A 19,099-nucleotide genomic window follows, 5' to 3' on the forward strand; every position below is an offset into this window, starting at 1 on the left:
CAGACGCCCATCCACACCGTGTGCGCTGGGCCAAGAGACGCGCACCAAGACCACCATGCAAGCCATTGTCAACGGCAGCGCTCCCGTCTGCTGCATGCAAGGCCTGCTAGCTGCACTGCCAACGGCTCAACTGTCCGTTTCTGGGCTGTGCCGTTTCAATCATTCCCGGGTTCGTGCGTTGCTTTCCTTCTCCAGCGCTGCGACCATTGGGCCCACGTCCCATGTCCCTACGGACATAGCACCACGCGGGACGGACATGGCACCGACCGCACGATAATTCCTGAAACAGCCATGACGACTTGGAAACAACACACCGAGACGACATCTGGAGACACCAGCCAAGGGGTCCAACAACAAAAGTCTTGTCGTCTCACTCCTTTCCCGATCGGGTCCATGTTGCTTCGTTCGGCTCTGCTGTCCGCCACTCACGCGACCTATCAGCTTGCCAAACGGAAAGACCCTGCTGACACCTTGTCCAGTCATCTTCGACATCAACAGCTGTGGTCATCACTGCAATCTTCGCCCCGGCCCCCTAGAACACGCCCCGGTGAAACAACAGACCTGTTACCAATCCATACCCATGACTGTGATCCAATGATTCGTCCAAGACGAGACACTTGATAATGGCATTGTACAGCAAACGCGATTGGTGATCAGTCTTTGCTCCTGGCTCACAAGAACACGCCCGGCTGAGGGGGGAAAAAAAACTCATCGCCAATCTAAACCGACAACTGCGATCCAATCGTTCGTCCGCGACCAGAGATGACTTTTCACAATGGCATTGCATGGCAAAAGCGAGGAGAAACATCTCTCATTCATCACTATCCCCCACCGCCACCCAAGCAACGCTGTCCGGGCCCAGACAGCGTCACGATTGGCTCACCACTCCCTCCACCTATGTACAATGCTGCTTCTCCCGTCTTTTCCTCCCACAAATTACGCTATTACAAGAAAGATGATGATGTAGTAATACAGGAGAATATGATACAAAGAAAAAGTGTCTATGAGATAAGAGGAAAGGAGAGGAAACAAAAAACGCACAAGTGCCAAACAAAACCTTACCAAAACGAAGACTGGTTTTCTTTTCTTGCTTCGCCTGACTCTGCTCCCTTGGGCTCCCACAAACGCCTTGCCCTCGCTTGCTACTGTAGATGTACACATTGCTAGTATGAAAAAAGTAAAGGGGAAAAACGCCGAGTGATGCTGATCAGGGAACGAACAAGATTTCCTCCCAAGTGATTGAAGAGGAAGCCAATAAAGAGAAGAAGATGCCGCGCTTCTCAACGAGAAACAACTTACCATGGCGACCGAGCAAACACCACGACTCCAATCCCATGGAAATGGCGTCTGTTGTCTCGACCGGAGCAGAAACCAAACAGCGGACCAACTCCAAACGAGCGTGGCGCGACATGCCATCTCCCAACATTACTCCCACCACGGCGTCGAAAATCGAAGCAACTCGCCCCAGCCAAAAGCACCGTCTTCTGTATCCACCTTTTTCAATTGCTCCTGCGCCTCCGGTCTTTCCACGTCATCGGAGCAGCTCAAGGTGTTGTGTGCATCAGCATCCGGGCTAGCGATGGGAGCCGTGGTTGAAGTGGTCGAGGAGCTTCTTGAGCTCAAGGAAGGGGAATCAGGACTGGGAAACTTGTCTTTGGAGCCAAGTAAAGGAGAAGAGGGCGGAGAACTGAAGCAAGAAAGCAGCCGCAATGTATCTTGTGACAAAATATCGCTGTCGATGTCGGGGTGGCCAGAATCTTCAATGACACTGTCATGACGGCTTCGTGGGCCAACGGGCTTGCTGATGTCCGAGTCGGAGCCCGAGTCAATGGTATCAGCTGGAATCCTGGAAACGGGCGGAGTGCTCGGTCGAGCGGTGTTCATGGCGACGCCTATGCTAGAAGTGCGCGCATCTCGTCTCTCTGCGAGACAATCTCCGCCTGTAGCTGTCTGGTTTGGCGCGTGGCTTCGTCTCTGTTGGACGCAAGAAAAAAAGATGTATCTGTCAGCCATCGTAATTGTATTGGCGGCGATGACTGTGTGAAATATGAAATAGGGGCAAGCATACCTTTCGCCCTGCAGTTCTGCTACTTCGACTTGTGCCAAGTTCATCCGTCCCAGCACTTCTTCCATTTCAGCTTCCGCGCTCCGAAGCGCCTTCTCCAGCTCCGATACATCGTGCTCAAGCGAGCCCGTCTTGGTCACTTGAGCAATGCTGACACCGAGGCCGGAAGTCGTGACGTCGAGGCGAGGGCTGCGGCCAGGTGTCCCGAATACGGCCGGACTCAGAAGATGGTTGCCTGCATCGCCGCTAGATTCACCCCCTGCGGCTGCTGCCACGGCGGCGGCAACGGCGGCGGCATGACTTTTGTTCTTGCTTGGAGCAAGGCCGTGTGCGGTTTGCATACGCTTCAGACTGGCGCTCTGAGCATCGGTCAGCTCGCGGAGCTCATCCTCAAACGGACCGAGCGCGTCTTCGGCATGGTTTTGGGCCGCAACGAGCGCCTCTTCAGCAGCACGGAGCCTTGCTTGAAGCGCTGTGATGCGTGCGGCCGAAGCACGCTGCTCTTGCTCGCCTCGTCCTATGGCTGCTGCCAAACGCTCGCGCAGAGCTTTATTCTTGGACAGCTGCGTCGAGACTTGTTGGGCCAGAGAATCAAGCGCTGTGGCGGTCGACAGAATGGCGCTGGCCTCTTCGTTGGTTGCTGCTTCAACACCAACCGCGGATGAAGCCGTGGCCCGGTACGATGCAGCGGCGGCGATGGCGACATCGCGATCTGCTTCTGCAGCAGAGATGGATTGTTTGAGCAGAGTAAGAACCGTCTCTGCCTCTTCGCCAGTCGGCTGGTCGGTCTCGAGATCCTGAATGCGCCGCAGCGACAGTGCATGCATAGTCTGCAGTTCCTTGTGCGCCTTGTCGAGAGATATGGCTGCTTGTGCAGTGTTTGACGAGTCTTCGCTGCCCACGCTGCTCGCAGATGGCCGCCTTTCCTGCACAAAAATGTCTTTCTCGCCGAGTAAGTCGCGCAGCGAGCTGGTCTCGAGCTCCGCGCGTGCCAGATCCATTCGCAAACCACCCAAATTTTTCTCGACCTGCCATTTTTGGTCCATTGCATCGTCGGCCCGTCGCCGAAGCGTGTTGACCTCTTGTCGCAAGTTTGTCACCTCGTCGTGGAATGCTGTCCGCCGAGGGCCGGATACATTAAGGGCCCGGTCCCGTTCCTTTTCGAGTAGCTTGATTCGCTTGTCGTGTACTTTCTTCTCCATTTCATACCGCGCCAAAAGGGTCTTGAGCGACCGGTGCAGCGCATCCCGCTGCTCCTCGACATCCTTGATACGGTCTCTGACATCTCGTGGTGCGTCGCTCTTGTCCTTGACCGAGTTTGAGCGAGACAGCGATATCATTGACCCGCGCTTGAGCGTCGAGACGGAATTCCGGGCCAAAGAATTGGAGCGAGAAAGCCCAATGACTGGCGACTGGACAGCACCTCCGTCGCTTTCTTCTGCGATGGTGTTGAAGCGGTTGGATTGTTGTTTGAGCTCCATTTCCATGCGTCTGGCATTGACCAGAGTGGTGTTCTCATTGCGAAGGGTCGAAAGCTCCTGTTGCAGTTTGGAATTTTCTTCTCCGAGAGCCTGCAATTGAGCCGCGTTTAGTTGCATCACCTCCTGGATGTTGGCGTCGTTTTGTAACGTGTTGATGTTGCGCCTAAGACGGCCATTCTCGTCTTGCAACTTTTCAATGCGCTCCGCAAGCCCCTCATCGCCTTGATTGCGGGCATTTTCGAGGTCGCCGCGAAGCTGTGCGTTTTCGTCTTCTGTGTCTCTCAGCCTATCCAGACGGCCGCGGAGGTCCGGTAGGATCTCAGTCTGAAATGACTCGAGCTCGGCCTGCAAGCGACTGTTCTCGCGAGTGAGTTCTTGCAGACGACCCGCGCCGTTTTCAAGGTTGGTGATTTTGACTTGAAGCTGAGGGATTATTTCGTCCTTGAGGTTGTCCTTCTCGTCGCGATCTTGCCTGAGCTCTGATTGGAGCGCCTCCAGTATCTCCTGGAAACTGTCTTTTGCTTGTCGCTCATCGGTAAGACGACGCTTGTAGTCTTCAATGGCCATTTCAAGCTCCCGTACCCGACCCTTGCTTGACCCATGTTGAATTTGTTCTTCCAAGGATTGCACTTGGGCCTCGAGGTCCGACCTCCTCCGCAGTTCATCTTGCAGCCTTTGAGCCGCCTCTACCCTGGCCTGTGCTTTGTCTTGCTCGGCCTTGCGACGGAGCTTTTGCAAGGCTTCAATCTTGGACTCGGTGTCACCAATGGGAAATTTGGCGGAGCTTGCGCCAGAGTCCGAAAAGTAGTCGCTGGTGCGACGATTGGCGTCCGACCCATTCAGTGGGTTGTCCGTCTTGGTCCGCTCGAGCTCGTCTTCCAAGTCCAGCTCTCGGCGGATAGATTCGGCTAGCTCGACGCTGACGTCGCGGAGCTCCCTCTCCAGCTCCTCGACGTGCGCATTGACGCTTGGCGACGAGGAGAACAGGGGAGTTCCAGGGACGGTAAAGAACGAGGATTGCGCGGCGGCGTTGGCGGCGGTCACGTCCAGCGACGAAGGGCCCTTCTTGTTCATGTTAGGCGATGCTCCAGGGCTATTTGATATCTCAGAAGAAAAGGAAGTGGTTGGCGAGTCTCCTACGTTGTGCGATCCTGGTTTCCACCCAAAGAATTTTTTGAATTTCTTGCTCGTAACGCTGCTCCGGTTCGGTGTTACTGGTGATTCTGCTTCCTTTTCGTCGTCGGTGAGTTGGTCATAGTCGAGGAAATCCTCGGTCACGCCGTCCTCTCCCTGAAGTGTCAAATCGGGTGTCCTGGCGGCATTGGTCCCATACGAGGTCATGGTATGTGTTCTATGGTGACTGCGTGGCCTTGGGGTCTGGTGCGCCTGGTCCGCGCTGTGGTTCCATGCAGCTGACGGGGGACGGTGGTTGCGTGTGCCGTTGGTCACACCTGCATAACCCGACCGCTCTTCCCCAGCCCCCGAATATTCGTGGTCGTACTGCGAGGATTCGCTACGCGGCGAGCCGTTGTCTTTGCCGTCGGGATGATAGTCGTGTGCGGGATCTTGGTTGTAATTGCGGGGGTTCTCAGGATGACCATGCGCAATCCTATACAAACGTACCAGGTTAGCTGGCTAAATCGAGTGCGAAACGATGTAATGATATCATGCGGAAGCGGCTTGGCTGGTGGGGAGTGCCTTACCCGTCGCCGTCGGCTGGGTTCCCTGGGTTGTCGGTAGGAGGTTCGTTCCTGGACAAAAGCTGGGTGGAAATGGAGTCGGGGCGCGAGGAAAGGCGCAGAGGAGAAGCGTGAGAAGCGGAGGCGTCCTGCAAATGAGCTTGGGCGGCCGCCTTTGGAGTGGAGAAGGCGGCGGGAGAGAATCGCGCAGCTATGGGTGAAGCGTCCTTTGGTAGAGGCTTGCGGCGGGGGGTTTGAGACGTCTGGACGTGAAACGGCTGGGACGAAGGCGAGCTGGTGTTTGGTAGCCAAGCTTGACTATGCCGAGGGTCTGCTATATCGGGCGATAGGGGCGTGTCAGAAGCGTTGGAGCTCCGGCGGGATGGTGGAGAATGGTTGGCGGGTTGCATTTTCCAATTGGCTCTGAAGGAGGGTGGCAGTCATTGCCTTTGCAAGAAGCGGTTTGGGAAGTGAGAATCTCTTCCTTGTCGACACTGGCGGCGGCGGAATGCATTCAATGTCGGCCACACGTGGTACGGAAAAGGGAGAGGTCTGCGCTTGGGGACGCTCACGTCGCACCTCCAGGCCAGGAGCGGCAATTGATTGGCAGAGGTCCAGTGAGCGGCAGCAGGGGTTCGCAGGCGTCTGGCGCCAACAGCAGACGATGGCGCTTCTGCTTCTTGCGAGTGGCCGGCGAGAGGGAGAGAGAGGCGGACGACTTGTTGGAGCGGGGAGAGAGCAGCAGCGGAAGGTGGCGCGATCAGTCCCAATGAACCCAACCCAATCCAATCCAATCCAATCCAGAGCAGCGCGGCAACTGGAGGAACCACCTCGACTGAGCAACCAGGAATACAGGGTCTCGCTCGGCGACGGCGCCTATACCGTCCAGACTCGTCGACGCCGCGTAATTTCGCTGGCCGCTAAGACCACGGCGCACTATCATTCCGTACCTCTGCGCTGCGTCAGGGGAACATGGACATGAGAGACGTCAAGGAAGCCCAAGACGTCGACTGGCAGGCGGAATGCCATGGCCGACAACACGGCTATCCCGGAGACAGACAGGGACAATGGCATGATGATGGAAAGGGTTTTCTTTTTCCCCTGCCAAGCACCCAGGATTGCGCGGCAGCAGCAGGCTCGATCAGATGTGTTCCCTGTCAGCGTCCCGCCTACAGGGCAGGCAGGTGTCGTAAGGTATCGTATCGTACTCTAGCGCCTGCCGCTTCGGTTCGCGCCAGCTCCCACCTCTTGCTTCCTTGTCGCCTGGTTCCGTTCGGTTCGGTTCCTTCTTGCCGTCCCGGAAAAACTGTTTCCCCATCACGGCGAGGCAGCCCCCCTCCCGTCAGCGTCACCCACCCGGACCCGACTGTCAACACCAACCGAACCACGGCAGACTCGTGCCAGATTGCTGTCATTTCTTCGCCCCTCTCCCCCCCAATCTCTTCTCCGCCTCTCCCGCACCATCGCAATTTCATGTCTCACCACACCCCACACCCTTCTCAGTCCCACTTCCACTTCGACTCGTCCACCCCACCTCCACCTCCGCCCAAACCCTCTGCCCATTCCAGCGGCCGAGGCACCCCTCTGGCTCTGGGCGGCCCACCTCTGCCTCCCACTCCCACAACTGCCCAGACGTCTCAATCGCCCTACGGCGGCCAATCAACCTTCGCTCAAGTCGACTCCGCTGTTGCTTACCAACAGCCCGAAGATGCTCTTCCACGCATTGATCTTCCAGACGAGGGCTGGTTGCCCGAGATTCTGAAAGACAAAAAGTTTACATCCCGCCGAGACCATGTTGCTTCCGCATGCTGACCCCGCCCCAGCACTGCAGACCTCCAAGCCGTCCTTGAGGACCCTGAACTTCAACGGGCCCTCGTCCACTCCCCCGACGCTGCACATCCTTCCGTAGCCGCCTCCATCTCCCCTATCCAAGACCTGCTTTCGCAAAACATTGCCCTGGCCGAGTCTCTAAAGAACCTCGAATCTGTGTTGCAGCATGAACGCCAAGACGTCCAGTCTCGCCTGCTGAGCCTGCGTGCGTTGGAACGACAGTGGCGCGCAAAACAAGCAGAGCAGGACGAGGCCTTGAAAGACTTTAGTCCGCCTGCTCTATACCAGAGGCTGAGTGCTGCTATCGGAGAGCAGGAGGCTCTCTGTCGTGGGCTGGAAGAGAGCTTCTTGGAAGGCGAGGGCGGTGGCCAGGCTAGCGAGCGCGAGGTGGCCGAGTTCGTGAGAAGGATCAGGGATGGCAGAACTGTGGCCTACCTCAGGCGCGAGAAGAAAGAGAGGTGGGACGAGGGTAGAGTCGGTGGCTGGCGTTGAAGCTGCAGGAATGAACGCTCAAACCATCACCGTCATCCGCAGTATCGCCCCACAGACCACACGTCGTATCGTTCCGGACTCCGAATACGGGGCTGGACACGCTGTCCGAGCGCCTGGAACGCATGCCAGATTGGCGATTCATTCATCGCCGACCCTGCACGCTGCAGTCGCCAAAGCTGTCCTCGAATGGAGACAGGCGGTTAGGAAGTTGACTGTGCCCAAAGTCGCTTGCCCCTCTGCCTGGTGTGGTAGGCCATTTTGTGGTCAGTTCTTCTGAAGATAGTGGTATTCCGACTGGTGCTGGAGCTTTGTGCATCGCTCTGGGTGCAGTGTAGCGTCCTACAGCCAATTTCGGTCGCCGCATGGTCCATGAAGTTGGAATAGGGTCGCGCAGAAACACAGTGCAATCCTTGTCGGATTTCGCTAGGCTACGTCGGCACAGGGTTCCCACTTGCGGCTAAAAGCGGGGCGGACATTATCGCAGACTGGAAATCGAGCAAGAAAAAAGTGTCGAGGTCGACTTCGCCATGTCCATGTGCGAATCACAGAGCCAAACGGCGGAAAGTTTGTATGGCAGATGGATAGGTAGAGTCGCGTGTCGACTCGGCAAATCGAAGAGGCGCCGCGCCCTTGCTTCCTTGGTGAGCCACCAATCGACTTATCAAACGGCCGCATCACGCGCCTACGACCTTAGCACCGTTGGTTGGTCCGGTGGCACGGAAACGGCAACTTGCCCATAGCACATCCGAACCAACTCCATCCCCACCTGCTAGCTTTTCTTCTCTAGTCTCTTTATATCCCCACCGAGTCTTCTGTGTCTCTTCATTTGCAATCAAGCATCCTCCTTCAACCCGCCATCAATGCTACCCTGACATCTTCAATGCTCCTCCCGGCGCGGCATCTGCCGATACGGCCGGCGCGCTTCATCGCCACCTTTGCCATCATATTCGTCTTTATCTGGTGGCACTCCCACGTCCTTAGCCACTCGCAACCTGCCCAAATTGCCGATGCGCTCGAAAGCGCGCAGCAACAACAGCGTTCCGGCCATGCCAACCTCGCCAATGCCACTCTCGGGGTACTGCTCACCACCCCACCTTTCGCCATTGCGCCCCGCTTTTGACATTTTGCTAACCATTGCTCGTCGCTTAGTTCCAAACCGTAATCGCCATTTCCTCGGAAGACCAGTCATCGCCAACGGCATGGCGCCAACAGGGTCTCCTCGCCGCCGCCGAACGCACCGGCCTCCACGTCGAGATTCACCAGTCCCGGCGCATATCGGATGACGAATTGGCCGCTTTCCGCTCGCGCAAATCGCCTATCAATGGCGAGCGTCCTGGAGTCGGCAGTGCGCGTGCTTGGATTGCGCATCTCGACGCTCTGCGCCATGTCGTTGCCCGGAATATAAGTACCGCTCTGATACTCGAAGATGATGCCGACTGGGATGTCCGCATCCGCTCCCAATTGGCCCCAGATGCCGGGATCCCACGCTCAATTCGGCGAATTCTCCAAGGTCCTGGGCACTTTGACCCGAGTGCAGGCACATCAGGACCAGACAACTCTACCTTGCAATATGCATCTCTTCCCGAGTTTGAAGCGCCGTTCACCCATGACTTTGATGTCATTGCTCTCGGCCATTGCGCTGCCATCACCACACCTTTTGCGACGACCTTGAACATGGACGAGGAAGACAAGACCCTTCTACCAGCCCAGAGCTTGCGCGCTGTCGATGACCGCTACGCCTACACGCCACTGCCTAACTTCACACGGCGGGTGATCATGTCTCCGCATCCGACGTGTACGTATGCATATGGAGTCACATTCGAGGGGGCACAGAAACTGCTGGAGAGGCTGGGCAATGGCGGCGGTGCAGCTTTCGACAACGAGGTGGGTGGCTTGTGTTGGGGCAATGGGCGGAGAAAGAAACCCAAGGAGAGTGGAACCGAGACCGAGGAGCGAGGACCAGAATTGCAGCACGATGGGCTCAGGTGCGTGGCAGTGTCGCCAGAAGTAATCCACGGGCAACGTCTGGTGCTGGACGGGCATGACGACGGCGGTGACACCAGCCTCGTTGAGACGCAGAACCGGGCAGGTTGGGCTGCCGACTCGCAGGCACAACACAGTGGTACTGACGCGCAATCGGCTGGCGCGTCCCAAGGCGAAGAGCTGAGGCGAAGCGATTCTGTCGATGCGATTGACCATCACGGACACGCCCATCCCTCAAACCTGCAGAAGCAGCTCGATGTTGACTCAGATCGCTACTCGGACCCGGATTCGCACGGCTGGCGCCTGTGGGGCGTGGACGTCAAAGACAGCACTCTACAGAAGGCTCACCATTTTTTCACCATGAACATCATGTACAGCGCGCGGTGCAATGCACAGCAGCGGACGGCCAAATGGTGGGAGACAAGAGATAAGTTGGTGCAGTGCTTGCCGACGGACGAGGAGCTGGATCGGTTCACCGCGTAGCCGCCCACGCGGGTGTCTCTTGGCGGCGCCAGAATACATAGAGAGAGGAGCTGTCCAAAATCAGCGTTGCTATTCATGATGAGCATCGGCTAGAATCAATGAGTAGAAGATACCCATTACCAGCATTTGTCGTGTTTGGCTTGAGAGAGACAAAGCTTCCGGAACCCTGCCCCTGCTGGACCCTGCTGGACCCTGCCGTCGGTCTCGACCTGACGTTCAGTGTATCTACCAACCAAGCTGTAGAAAAGTCCGAGGCTCGGCCACAAAAGTCGTGGCACACACAACAAGAGACGTTTACTCAAGGTGGTTGATAACTAATGAGGACCATTCATACGCTATAACTGCGACTGACGGGGAGCATTCAAGCGTCGAGCGTCCTGATGGGGGTTGTGTGTGCCACGACTTTCGCTACCAAGCCTCGGTCCCTTGGAACTGCCCTGGTATCTTCTTATCTGGGTGGTAGATGGCTTGCTGCTTCGTTGCCGCATCGTCTCAAAGCTTGCTTTGGCCCATTTACTATCGCCCGCGCACAACCGCCTCTCTCCTTCCAGTCCACACTGCTTTGCTGTGACTGCGCTGTCGTCTTACCTCTCGTTTGCGAAACATGGCTTACGGTGTCCTCGGGTGTACCATCTGCGAGGCTATCTCTTGGCTGCCGAATGCCATAATACGGCTGTTTTCTCGGTGTTGGGACTTAGGTGACCTTCGGAGGGTTGACGACAAAACTTCCGTCCCAACTGTTCAAACCATGGCAAACACAACCAAAGTTTGAGCCTTCACCAAGAAGGAAAAGAAAAGAGGCAAAAAAAGAAAATAACTCGACAGCAGGTGTGTAACGGAGCAAAAGGGCAAAACTTCACTCCTAGGGGGAGGTCCTCCCTAGGAGCTATCAAAACCCCGGGGGAGTTTTATTAGGTGGTATATATGGCAGAAGCTCCGGGTGGCGTGACCCGGAATCGAACTGACGAGCGCCTCTCGTCAGACTCCAATCTGCCCCTCTTCCCAACGCACCAGCGAACCGGAGTTGGGTTAAGGGGCGATACTATGGTGGCGGTTTTCGCACATTATATGCTGACGGGCCCGCTCTGGCCGCTCACCTCCATCGAGCGCAGAATTTCGAGCTGCTGGAACTCTCTCACCGGCCTTGCTGGAAGCTTCTGGTTGCGACAATCACGCCCGTCGCCGTGGTGTTGATTCTCAGTGCCGACGCCAACCTCAACGCCACGGTCTTCTGCCCAGGCCAGCTAGCCGAGTGACTGACACCAATCACCACCGGAAAGGCGCTCGAGTAAAGTCGTTCTCCGAGCTTCCAAACCTCCTCTGCCGACTTGTCAATGCCACATTGGATTCCGCTACTCAAGCGCCAGCGCCCAGTCCAAGACATGCTGTCATGGAAAACAACGACGAGAGTCGCATCGATTTGGACTTCTCCGCAGGTTTCCGCCAACATGTTCTTTTTCTCGGTTGTGGTATCGTGCTCCACCCGCCTTCCCGCGATCAGATGATGTTCTCATCCATTTAACGCAAGAAGCCTAGGCCCACATTGCGGCTGGGGCCTTGGTGAGTATTCAAAAATCCACTGACTGCTTGACCAACCGTCCACAGCGTCGTTTCACACATGAAATAATGTACTGACTGGACTGAGCAAGGCTACAGATAAGCCTCACGCGTGCGATGTGATTTCTATCGCAGGTTTCGATACTGCCTGCGCCCCAAAGTGAGAGCGGCTAAAAACCACTGTTCTCGTTACAGTTCCTTCCCTTAGTCCTTCAAGCTGGTGGTCGTCTCAGAGCTTCTCAATGTCGAAGGTGAAAAGCGCATAAAAGGCCGTTCGTTTCACAACAGCTGTGGCTGCTGCGGATCGCCCCGCTGAGGCCAAGAATGGCGTTTCCATCAGCTGCAGTTGTGCGAGCTTGAGAGATGAAGCCAGGCTAAGCCATTCACATCTTTTGCCACAGTGCTCTGCCTATCGCATATCTGACCCTCAGCCTAATGTCTTGTCAAATCTTGGCTGCAGTATAAGAGATGAGGCGTCTTGTTGAACTTCTCAGCATACAATCTTGCCTGATCCCAGGCTTGCTCTTTTCTGCTCTTTTGGTCTCTCCTCGCGATGGAAAACCCTCAGACGACATTCGGCGAATCTGAATCTTCAATCAGTCTCTTGTCCAGGAATCCAAGCATCAAAAGCAGTCCTACCGCACGACTCTCGACTCTTGCGCCCCAGAATGGGTCTGTAATCCGCAATTGGCCAGACAAGCCAAAGAAGTTAAAAGGTACTGCTACGGCTCTACCACTTCGCATCCTCTCCCAGGCCACCGTCGCTCTGATTCCGACGTGCTTCATAAGTCAGTCCCGCACAATCCAAGTGCCGATGAGACTTTTGGCTAATGCTCCTTCAAGTCCTCGGCGTCTTCATTTCTTCTGTGAACAGAAATAACGTGTCCCAATTCGGCAACTCGCTGATACAAGCTACGCAGGTAGCTTCCACATTGTGGCCAATCGCTTTTGCTGCAGTAATAGGCCCAATGTTGAAAGTTGTTGCTTTGTATCGTGCTGAAAGGGGAGCCAAACTTGGAGTATGAGCTTTTCAATGAAGGCCACAGTCTTGGGCTAACGTCGTGGATAGACCATTGAGATGTTCAGCCAAAGCCAGACACTTGTGAGCACCGTCAAAGGATGCTATAGCTTACGGATTCTGAGCTACTGGCCACTCTTTCTCATCGGGCTTTGGAGCTTTAGCCCTGCTGGGGGTCAGGCAGTCCTCCGCCTCTTGCGCCTCGAACATTCGAAGATGTCGAACCAGACTCTATTCTATTTCCCAAATACCGCCTTTTCGCAGGTTACTAGCCAGTCGCCTATTTTCAGCGCGTCAATGGGTAGTTCATATAGATCTCATTGGCAGATGCTGTATGGGACTGTACTGTCAGCACCTAGCTCTGCGGTACTACTGGCAAATGGCTCAAGTACAGGGTTCGAAGATGCCGTCAAGCGTATCAGTCGCCCAGTAGCCATAAATGGAACACGTCAAGATACGTGGGGAAATGTCAGGGTACCATTTCTCGACCTGCTCCCCCAATACAACAAGAGTTCACCGTACCAATGGGTGGATATTCCCCGGGATGAGGTCGTCCCATATGTATCTTTGGTAGGAGTGTCTGTCCGAGGCATAGACCCCTCTGAAGTCGGAGAAATGGTCTTCACCCTCTCCACCACTTACTTTAGTCTCGAGGCAAGTCGACTTGGAGTTTAGCAAATGCCGTTGTCCGGTTTTACTCACAACCCTCCTACAGTGCTCGCTCCGTTCCAATCTCACAAGCTGGTTCGAAACCCACTCCTCGGTTCTATTGGATCATTCGCTGAGGAATTCGTCCATTTTCCGTAACAGCAATTTTTTAAACTTTCCGAACATTTTCCTGGACCTCGTGGCCAATCACTCCGACCAGCAACCCAAGTTTATAAACTCCTCCCAGATGTCATTGGCTTTTGACTCTCAAGGCCCAAAATATACCCTGGCTTTTGGCGCCCGCTCCTACGATCCAGATCAAGAAACCATAACATTCTGTCCCATTACACTTAACTACGTCGATGTCTACGTGGACTGCACTCGCCTGATTCAACAAGGCCAGCTTAGCTGCTCCGCCCGACGTATTCGACGAAAGCCAGACTCCTTTGATGACCCGAACAAACGAAAAGTCTTTCAAACATGGATCAGATATGCTTTTCCCGAGATTGTCAATTTTCAAGCATCCGAGCTTTATTCGTACAGTGGTGTGCTCGAATCGTACCTCAAAGATCCAACGAGGACTTTCAACTTTCTGAATCACGCCTCGAATTATTCCGACGTACCTATGCCTGTCTTCTCGGCGCGCCTAGCTATGCTGATCAACACTTTCTGGTATTCAGTGCTCAACACGAGCATCTTTCTCAACGTCGACTCGGCCTCTCCGTCGCCAACCGACTACAATTTTGGCAGCTGGGGTAACATGACTGGCAACTGGACCACGCCAACACTGCAGGTCTACATCGTTTCGAAGCCCTGGATGGCCCTCTACATCATCGCAACCATCATACTATCCGCCTGCGCGCTGGTAACCATTGTACTACAATCTCGAACCCGTGCGCCAGATATCCTGGGCAGCGTTTCAACATTGACGCGCGACTCGCCGTATGTATTGACTGTGCCACCTGGGGGCAGCGGGCTCGACAGCACAGAGCGTGCACGGCTCCTGAAGGACGTTTGGGTCAGGATTCAAGATGTTCAACCAGAAAACGAGATTGGAAAAATTGCTTTCAGCGACAGCAGCGAGCTGGGATCAAGGCTGAAGTGGAGTCGCTCGTACGAATAAACCACGGTTGAAGGACTCCCTTGCCTCGTAGGCACTGATCATGGCACCAATTCTGTGCTGAAAGTTGAAACTTGGATTACATCAACAGAGCTGAGACTCGATGCTGCTGACGGCGAATGCTGGCCGTAAGTTCCCGTCTTGGTTCGGGTTGCTGAAGTCCTTCATCCGTCGCTGTGTTGGCTATGCTCCAAACTCTATCTATTTGTCCAACCCTCGATCCAGCAACAAAAATAATCCGAAGCTGGCACCAAATTAATTTCGCAAGGCTGGCTGTCGAGAAGCCACCAGATCAGGCAGCGACGATGACGCCACTGCCCGCCGCGAGTCCATCTTGTTCTGCCCACCTTGAGTCTTCCACTTTCTCTGTCGCCATTTCCCCATATGCAACTCACTACTTCGCCGCATTCAAATTCGTAGGTCGATAACGAACAAGGGACACGAAACTTCGCCATCAGCTCTTCTTCTGCTCACCCACTTGGCTGGCCACAGGTAGAGGCTGGACCAGTAACAGCCAAAAGCCAGTCCACGGCCATTGAGCAGATGCTGTGTCACCACGAAGCGCTATCGACGAGTAACTGGCGAAAGCTGCTGTGTTTTGTCCGTCCCACTCTGCCTATTTTTGGGTCGACTTGAATACACCTCCGACTTTCTTGAGGCGTTTTTGCGAACGTCGCGCTGCAGTAATGGGGCCGAAATGACCACTGCCTGCGCGACATCACCTCCAGGACAGCAAATGGTTCGCTTGCGGGGGCCACTGATGGCGCCACGACATGCAAGATTCCGGCGCGCGTCTATAAAGTAGTTGCGGTTCTACAACCGTGCTGCTGCCTTGGATAGACAGTAGAGCGTACAGCAAGGCTGAGGTACACACAGCAACCCGCCACCCCAGCTAAGAAGCTGCTAATATCTTGGATCAGACATCAATTTTAATCCCACAGGAAGACTGAGCCTCGCTATCAAACGCCATTGTCGTTTTCCTGAGCGATGGAGCATTCAACAGACGGCCGTTCAAGAAATACCCCAGGCTCTCGACCCGCGTCTTTGCGCGGGCTATCGTTCTCTAGTCTTCCGACTCCACCACAGGTGGAAATGTCTGCATGGGGCTCTTCTGAGACACTACAGCAACACGCGTCTGCTGCTCTTCGCCGGCCATTGCTCCCTGCCACAAATTCGCCCGCTCCTCTTCCCAACCAGCATGATGTGTCCAGTGGCGCTCCCCGAAAATCCGGTACGCAGGTTTGTTCCAACAAGCGTAAACATGTGTACGAGCACTGACAGATTAATTGATGGCAGTTGAAGTTCTAGAGGGACAGACACTGTTGGAAAAGCAAGACTGGCCCGGCTGGAAATCAGACGCGAGAACTTTGAGAGACACCACAGACCTGACCGCCCGCGTCTTTTCTTTCATCTTCCTTGCCTTGATCCCGGCATGTTTCATTGGTGAGCGATCAGTCTAAAAGTTCTGTCAAAACGTGGTCTTTGCTGATAATTTGACAGGCCTCGGGATCGCCATATGCTCTTTAAGGGACAAGACCGAGTCAACCACAAGCAGAGACGTAGTCCAGGCGGCAAAAGTTGCCTCTACTTTGTGGCCAATAGCCTTTGCGGCCGTCGTTGGCACCATGTCAAGGGTCATTGCTCTTTATCGTGCCGAGCGCAGTGTCAAGCTTGGGGTATCTAACCAACATCAGTGCTGCCGCAAAGAACTTTCGCTAACATTACGCCCAGGTTCTAGAGTTGTTCATGCGAAGCCAAACACTCTTCAACACTATCAAGGAAAGCTTTGGTCTCCGCATTCTCAGCCTTTGGACCGTCATGCTTCTCGCAATCTGGGCGTTCAGTCCAGCTGGCGGTATAGCTGTCGATCAAATTTTAAGTTTGAGGAACAACTTCGACACGGCAAATGTTCCCTTAATCTATTACCCCAACACGGCTGTCGGTAATCTTACGGTCCAATCACTGGTCTCCTCAGCCTCTGGTCTACGTTCCAGCACTGTCGATAGGGCCATGATGTACGGAAGTGTCTTGACGGATCCAGGAGTTTCCCTCTTAGCGGCAGAGGCGTCCTCCCCAGATGTCGAGAGGAAGTTGAACGCCACAATCGAGCGAATCACTCCAAAGGCAGCAACTAATGGCACACGTCATGATCTCTGGGGCAATGTTCGGATACCATTTTTGCATGCGCTCCCAGGCTTTGACGAAAAGAAACCGTACGATTGGGTCAAAGTGTCATTGACCAAAATCACACAATTCTCTTCACTATTAGGAATGCCAATAAGGGGCATCAACGACACGGGTGCTGGAAATATGACGCTCCAGCTGTCCTCATGCTATCACAGCCTTGAGGTAAGCTTTACGCCCTGACAGAACTTCGTTTTGAGTCTAAATTTTCCCTGGTAGTGCTCAGCTTGGGAAACTATTGAAGATTGGGTCGATCGGCATCCCTCTTGGAACGGTTCAATGTCATTCTCCTCGATCCTGAGTAACGCATCGTATCCCAACACGTTTCTGCGACATGTTGAACCAAATTGGAACCCGGCAAATTCCTCGGATGAAGTGTTTCTCAAATTTGGCTACACCATGCGAGAGGAAAACGTGGACAACATGCTCACCGTCTGCGGTGTCACTGTCGAATACGTTGACGTCCAGATCGAATGCTCTCGCTTGACTACAGCGGGAGAATTGGACTGTGTGTCAACAGCGCTTCGACGAACGCGCGATCCGGGCGAGACTCCCCACGTCACGGCCACCTCGTTCTATCCGTGGGGAGTATCTGGACTCGACGAAATGACGAGCCTCCTCGCATCTGGCCATCCAGCGCAGGCAGGACCGTTTGAATTGTATCTTGCCGATCCAATCCAAGGCTTTTCATCCAAGATAGGGGACATGCCTTCGTACAAAGACCTACCGTTGTCGGTATTTCAATCGCGCCTGTCTTTACTTCTCAATACGTACTGGCATATGAGTCTCAACACGTCGGTCTTCCTTGGAATCGACGGCGTGACGCCCTCGACGAAGAACAACACTGAGAAGTCGTGGCTCAATGAGCTGGAGGACTGGGCCCCCGCCATGGGCAGTTGGACCACGCCTGCTGCCCCTACATACCAAATCTCCCCCGCATGGATGGCCCTCTACTTTGTTGCCACGGCGGTCCTGACGCTTTGCGCGCTCGTCGCTGTCATACTGCAATCTCGGATCCGCGCACCCGACTTCCTGGGCAGCATGTCGACCTTGACGCGCGACTCTCCATACGTGACCGTGCCCCCCGGAGGAAGCGGACTTGAGGGGTCGGAGCGCGCTCGGTTGCTGAAAAACATGTGGGTGAGGATTCAAGACATTCGGCCGGGCGAGGCGGTGGGCAAGATTGCCTTTAGCGATGACAAGAACCTTGGGGCGAAGTTGGAGTGGAAGCGTTTGTATGAGTAGCGATAAAAGTTTGGATGATTGGTGGAGGGAACTGGTGGGTTTTGGAGAAGGTGTTCAGGGGCAGGGGTTCACTCTTACGTCCAAGGTTTTCCACTGAAGAAAATTCTCTACACATGCACACGTGCAGACTGCCACTTCCACAATCTTACCTCTGCGTTGGGTTTTGGAGGAGTCTAGGGAGCGTTCGTTCCCCGCTACAATTACATTCGAGGAGCATTCATTCACTGGTACAGTCGTGCCCAAGGACCTTTCATGCATTGTTACAGCTGGATCCAAGAAGCATTTATCCACTGCTACAGCTGTACCTGAGGAGCATCCATGCGCTGCCACAGCTCTGCCCAAGGAGCATTCGTTTGCCGCTACAGCTGTGCTTAAGGAGCATTCGTGAACTGCTGTAGCTACGCTTAGGAAGCAGTCAATCATTGCTGCAACCCAAATTGCATGTCGCAAACCCGTTTCTGAGAGTACTGAAAGGTCAAATTCACTGATGGCTTAATACTTTCCCGCCGCGCCGATTGCGGCAGAAGACTTGAGCTTGTGATACCACCAGTCTGTTGCACGTGGGATCAGATATTGAATAGTCCTTCTCACCAGCGCACCTGGGAGTCCTTGTGATACTTGTACTCGCAGATGATCGGCTGTCGAGCTGCCGCGTGCCTGATGATGTATCGTTTCTTGAAGTATACATACGGCGCCGCAATCCTCCCCACATCAATTGCACTCACTGACAAGCTTGGAGGCCCGAAATGTCTGCAGCAGAAGAAAGAATTGGGTCTAGACTGGCAGGAAAAAACCCTTTGCCAAAAGAATGACTGCTTTTGCGGGTCGTTCGCCAAATTTATTTGCACTGTCTTGACCAAGTGACAAGGCAATGATGCTGTCGCTGGGCTGCACCAGGGTACTTTAGCAGTCAGCATCACTATCCATAGGAGATGCTTACCATCAAGGTAAAACACATCCGACTCGTAGCACTTAGCAAGCAACAAGTCCGCATGTAATTAAAAGCCTCTGAAACACCATGCAGGCCCCAAGTCTCACGGCTCCTGCAGTCCTACTCGCCAATGATCAAAATGATTGTCGTAAGCGCCATTGTCCTCGAATCACTCCACTGCAACGTAACGCAGCACAGTAGTGTTGGATCAATCCATCCTTTCCATCTGTCGGGAGACTCTTGTTTGTGTGCAGTCGAGACCTCAGTCGAGTCCACAAGTAGTTATCGAATGCATGTAGGTAGCACAGCATGACCGTTAGACGTGCAGCCGCGGAGCGTGGGCCGAGCCGCGTTGACAGGTCGTTTATCGAACAGTTCGATTT

General features: G+C 54.5%; 5 protein-coding genes across 5 annotated transcripts; 4 read left to right on the forward strand and 1 right to left on the reverse strand.

Annotated features, from left to right (window-relative positions):
• Nucleotides 1–1,892: 1,892 nt before the first annotated feature.
• On the reverse strand, nt 1,893–4,887 carry J3D65DRAFT_554626 (uncharacterized protein; the record flags this gene model as incomplete). The annotated part of the gene is made up of 4 exons (XM_066797194.1): nt 1,893–1,974; nt 2,069–2,300; nt 2,367–3,623; nt 3,903–4,887. 4 exons carry the CDS (start codon nt 4,885–4,887, stop codon nt 1,893–1,895), a joined length of 2,556 nt encoding a protein of 851 aa, XP_066654676.1.
• A 1,811-nt stretch (nt 4,888–6,698) lies between these two features.
• J3D65DRAFT_646421 (uncharacterized protein) lies at nt 6,699–7,547 on the forward strand (the record flags this gene model as incomplete). Its single annotated transcript, XM_066802276.1, has 2 exons — nt 6,699–6,997; nt 7,049–7,547. The coding sequence occupies 2 exons, from the start codon at nt 6,699–6,701 to the stop codon at nt 7,545–7,547; spliced, it is 798 nt and encodes a 265-aa protein (XP_066654677.1).
• Nucleotides 7,548–8,325: 778 nt separating this feature from the next.
• Nucleotides 8,326–10,203, forward strand: J3D65DRAFT_410437 (uncharacterized protein). Its single transcript, XM_066796009.1, has 2 exons — nt 8,326–8,622; nt 8,697–10,203. Exons 1-2 carry the CDS (start codon nt 8,428–8,430, stop codon nt 10,011–10,013), a joined length of 1,512 nt encoding a protein of 503 aa, XP_066654678.1. The 5' UTR covers nt 8,326–8,427; the 3' UTR covers nt 10,014–10,203.
• A 1,635-nt stretch (nt 10,204–11,838) lies between these two features.
• Nucleotides 11,839–14,456, forward strand: J3D65DRAFT_410455 (uncharacterized protein). The gene is made up of 4 exons (XM_066796010.1): nt 11,839–12,358; nt 12,414–12,589; nt 12,640–13,242; nt 13,304–14,456. Exons 1-4 carry the CDS (start codon nt 12,124–12,126, stop codon nt 14,357–14,359), a joined length of 2,070 nt encoding a protein of 689 aa, XP_066654679.1. The 5' UTR covers nt 11,839–12,123; the 3' UTR covers nt 14,360–14,456.
• A 755-nt stretch (nt 14,457–15,211) lies between these two features.
• On the forward strand, nt 15,212–18,064 carry J3D65DRAFT_627965 (uncharacterized protein). Its single transcript, XM_066800587.1, has 5 exons — nt 15,212–15,587; nt 15,653–15,799; nt 15,857–16,032; nt 16,088–16,705; nt 16,760–18,064. The coding sequence occupies exons 1-5, from the start codon at nt 15,344–15,346 to the stop codon at nt 17,783–17,785; spliced, it is 2,211 nt and encodes a 736-aa protein (XP_066654680.1). The 5' UTR covers nt 15,212–15,343; the 3' UTR covers nt 17,786–18,064.
• Nucleotides 18,065–19,099: the final 1,035 nt, after the last annotated feature.

This window comes from Phyllosticta citribraziliensis (genome assembly GCF_038025025.1).
Source record: "Phyllosticta citribraziliensis strain CPC 17464 chromosome Unknown J3D65scaffold_7, whole genome shotgun sequence".
Classification (NCBI taxonomy): domain Eukaryota; kingdom Fungi; phylum Ascomycota; class Dothideomycetes; order Botryosphaeriales; family Phyllostictaceae; genus Phyllosticta; species Phyllosticta citribraziliensis.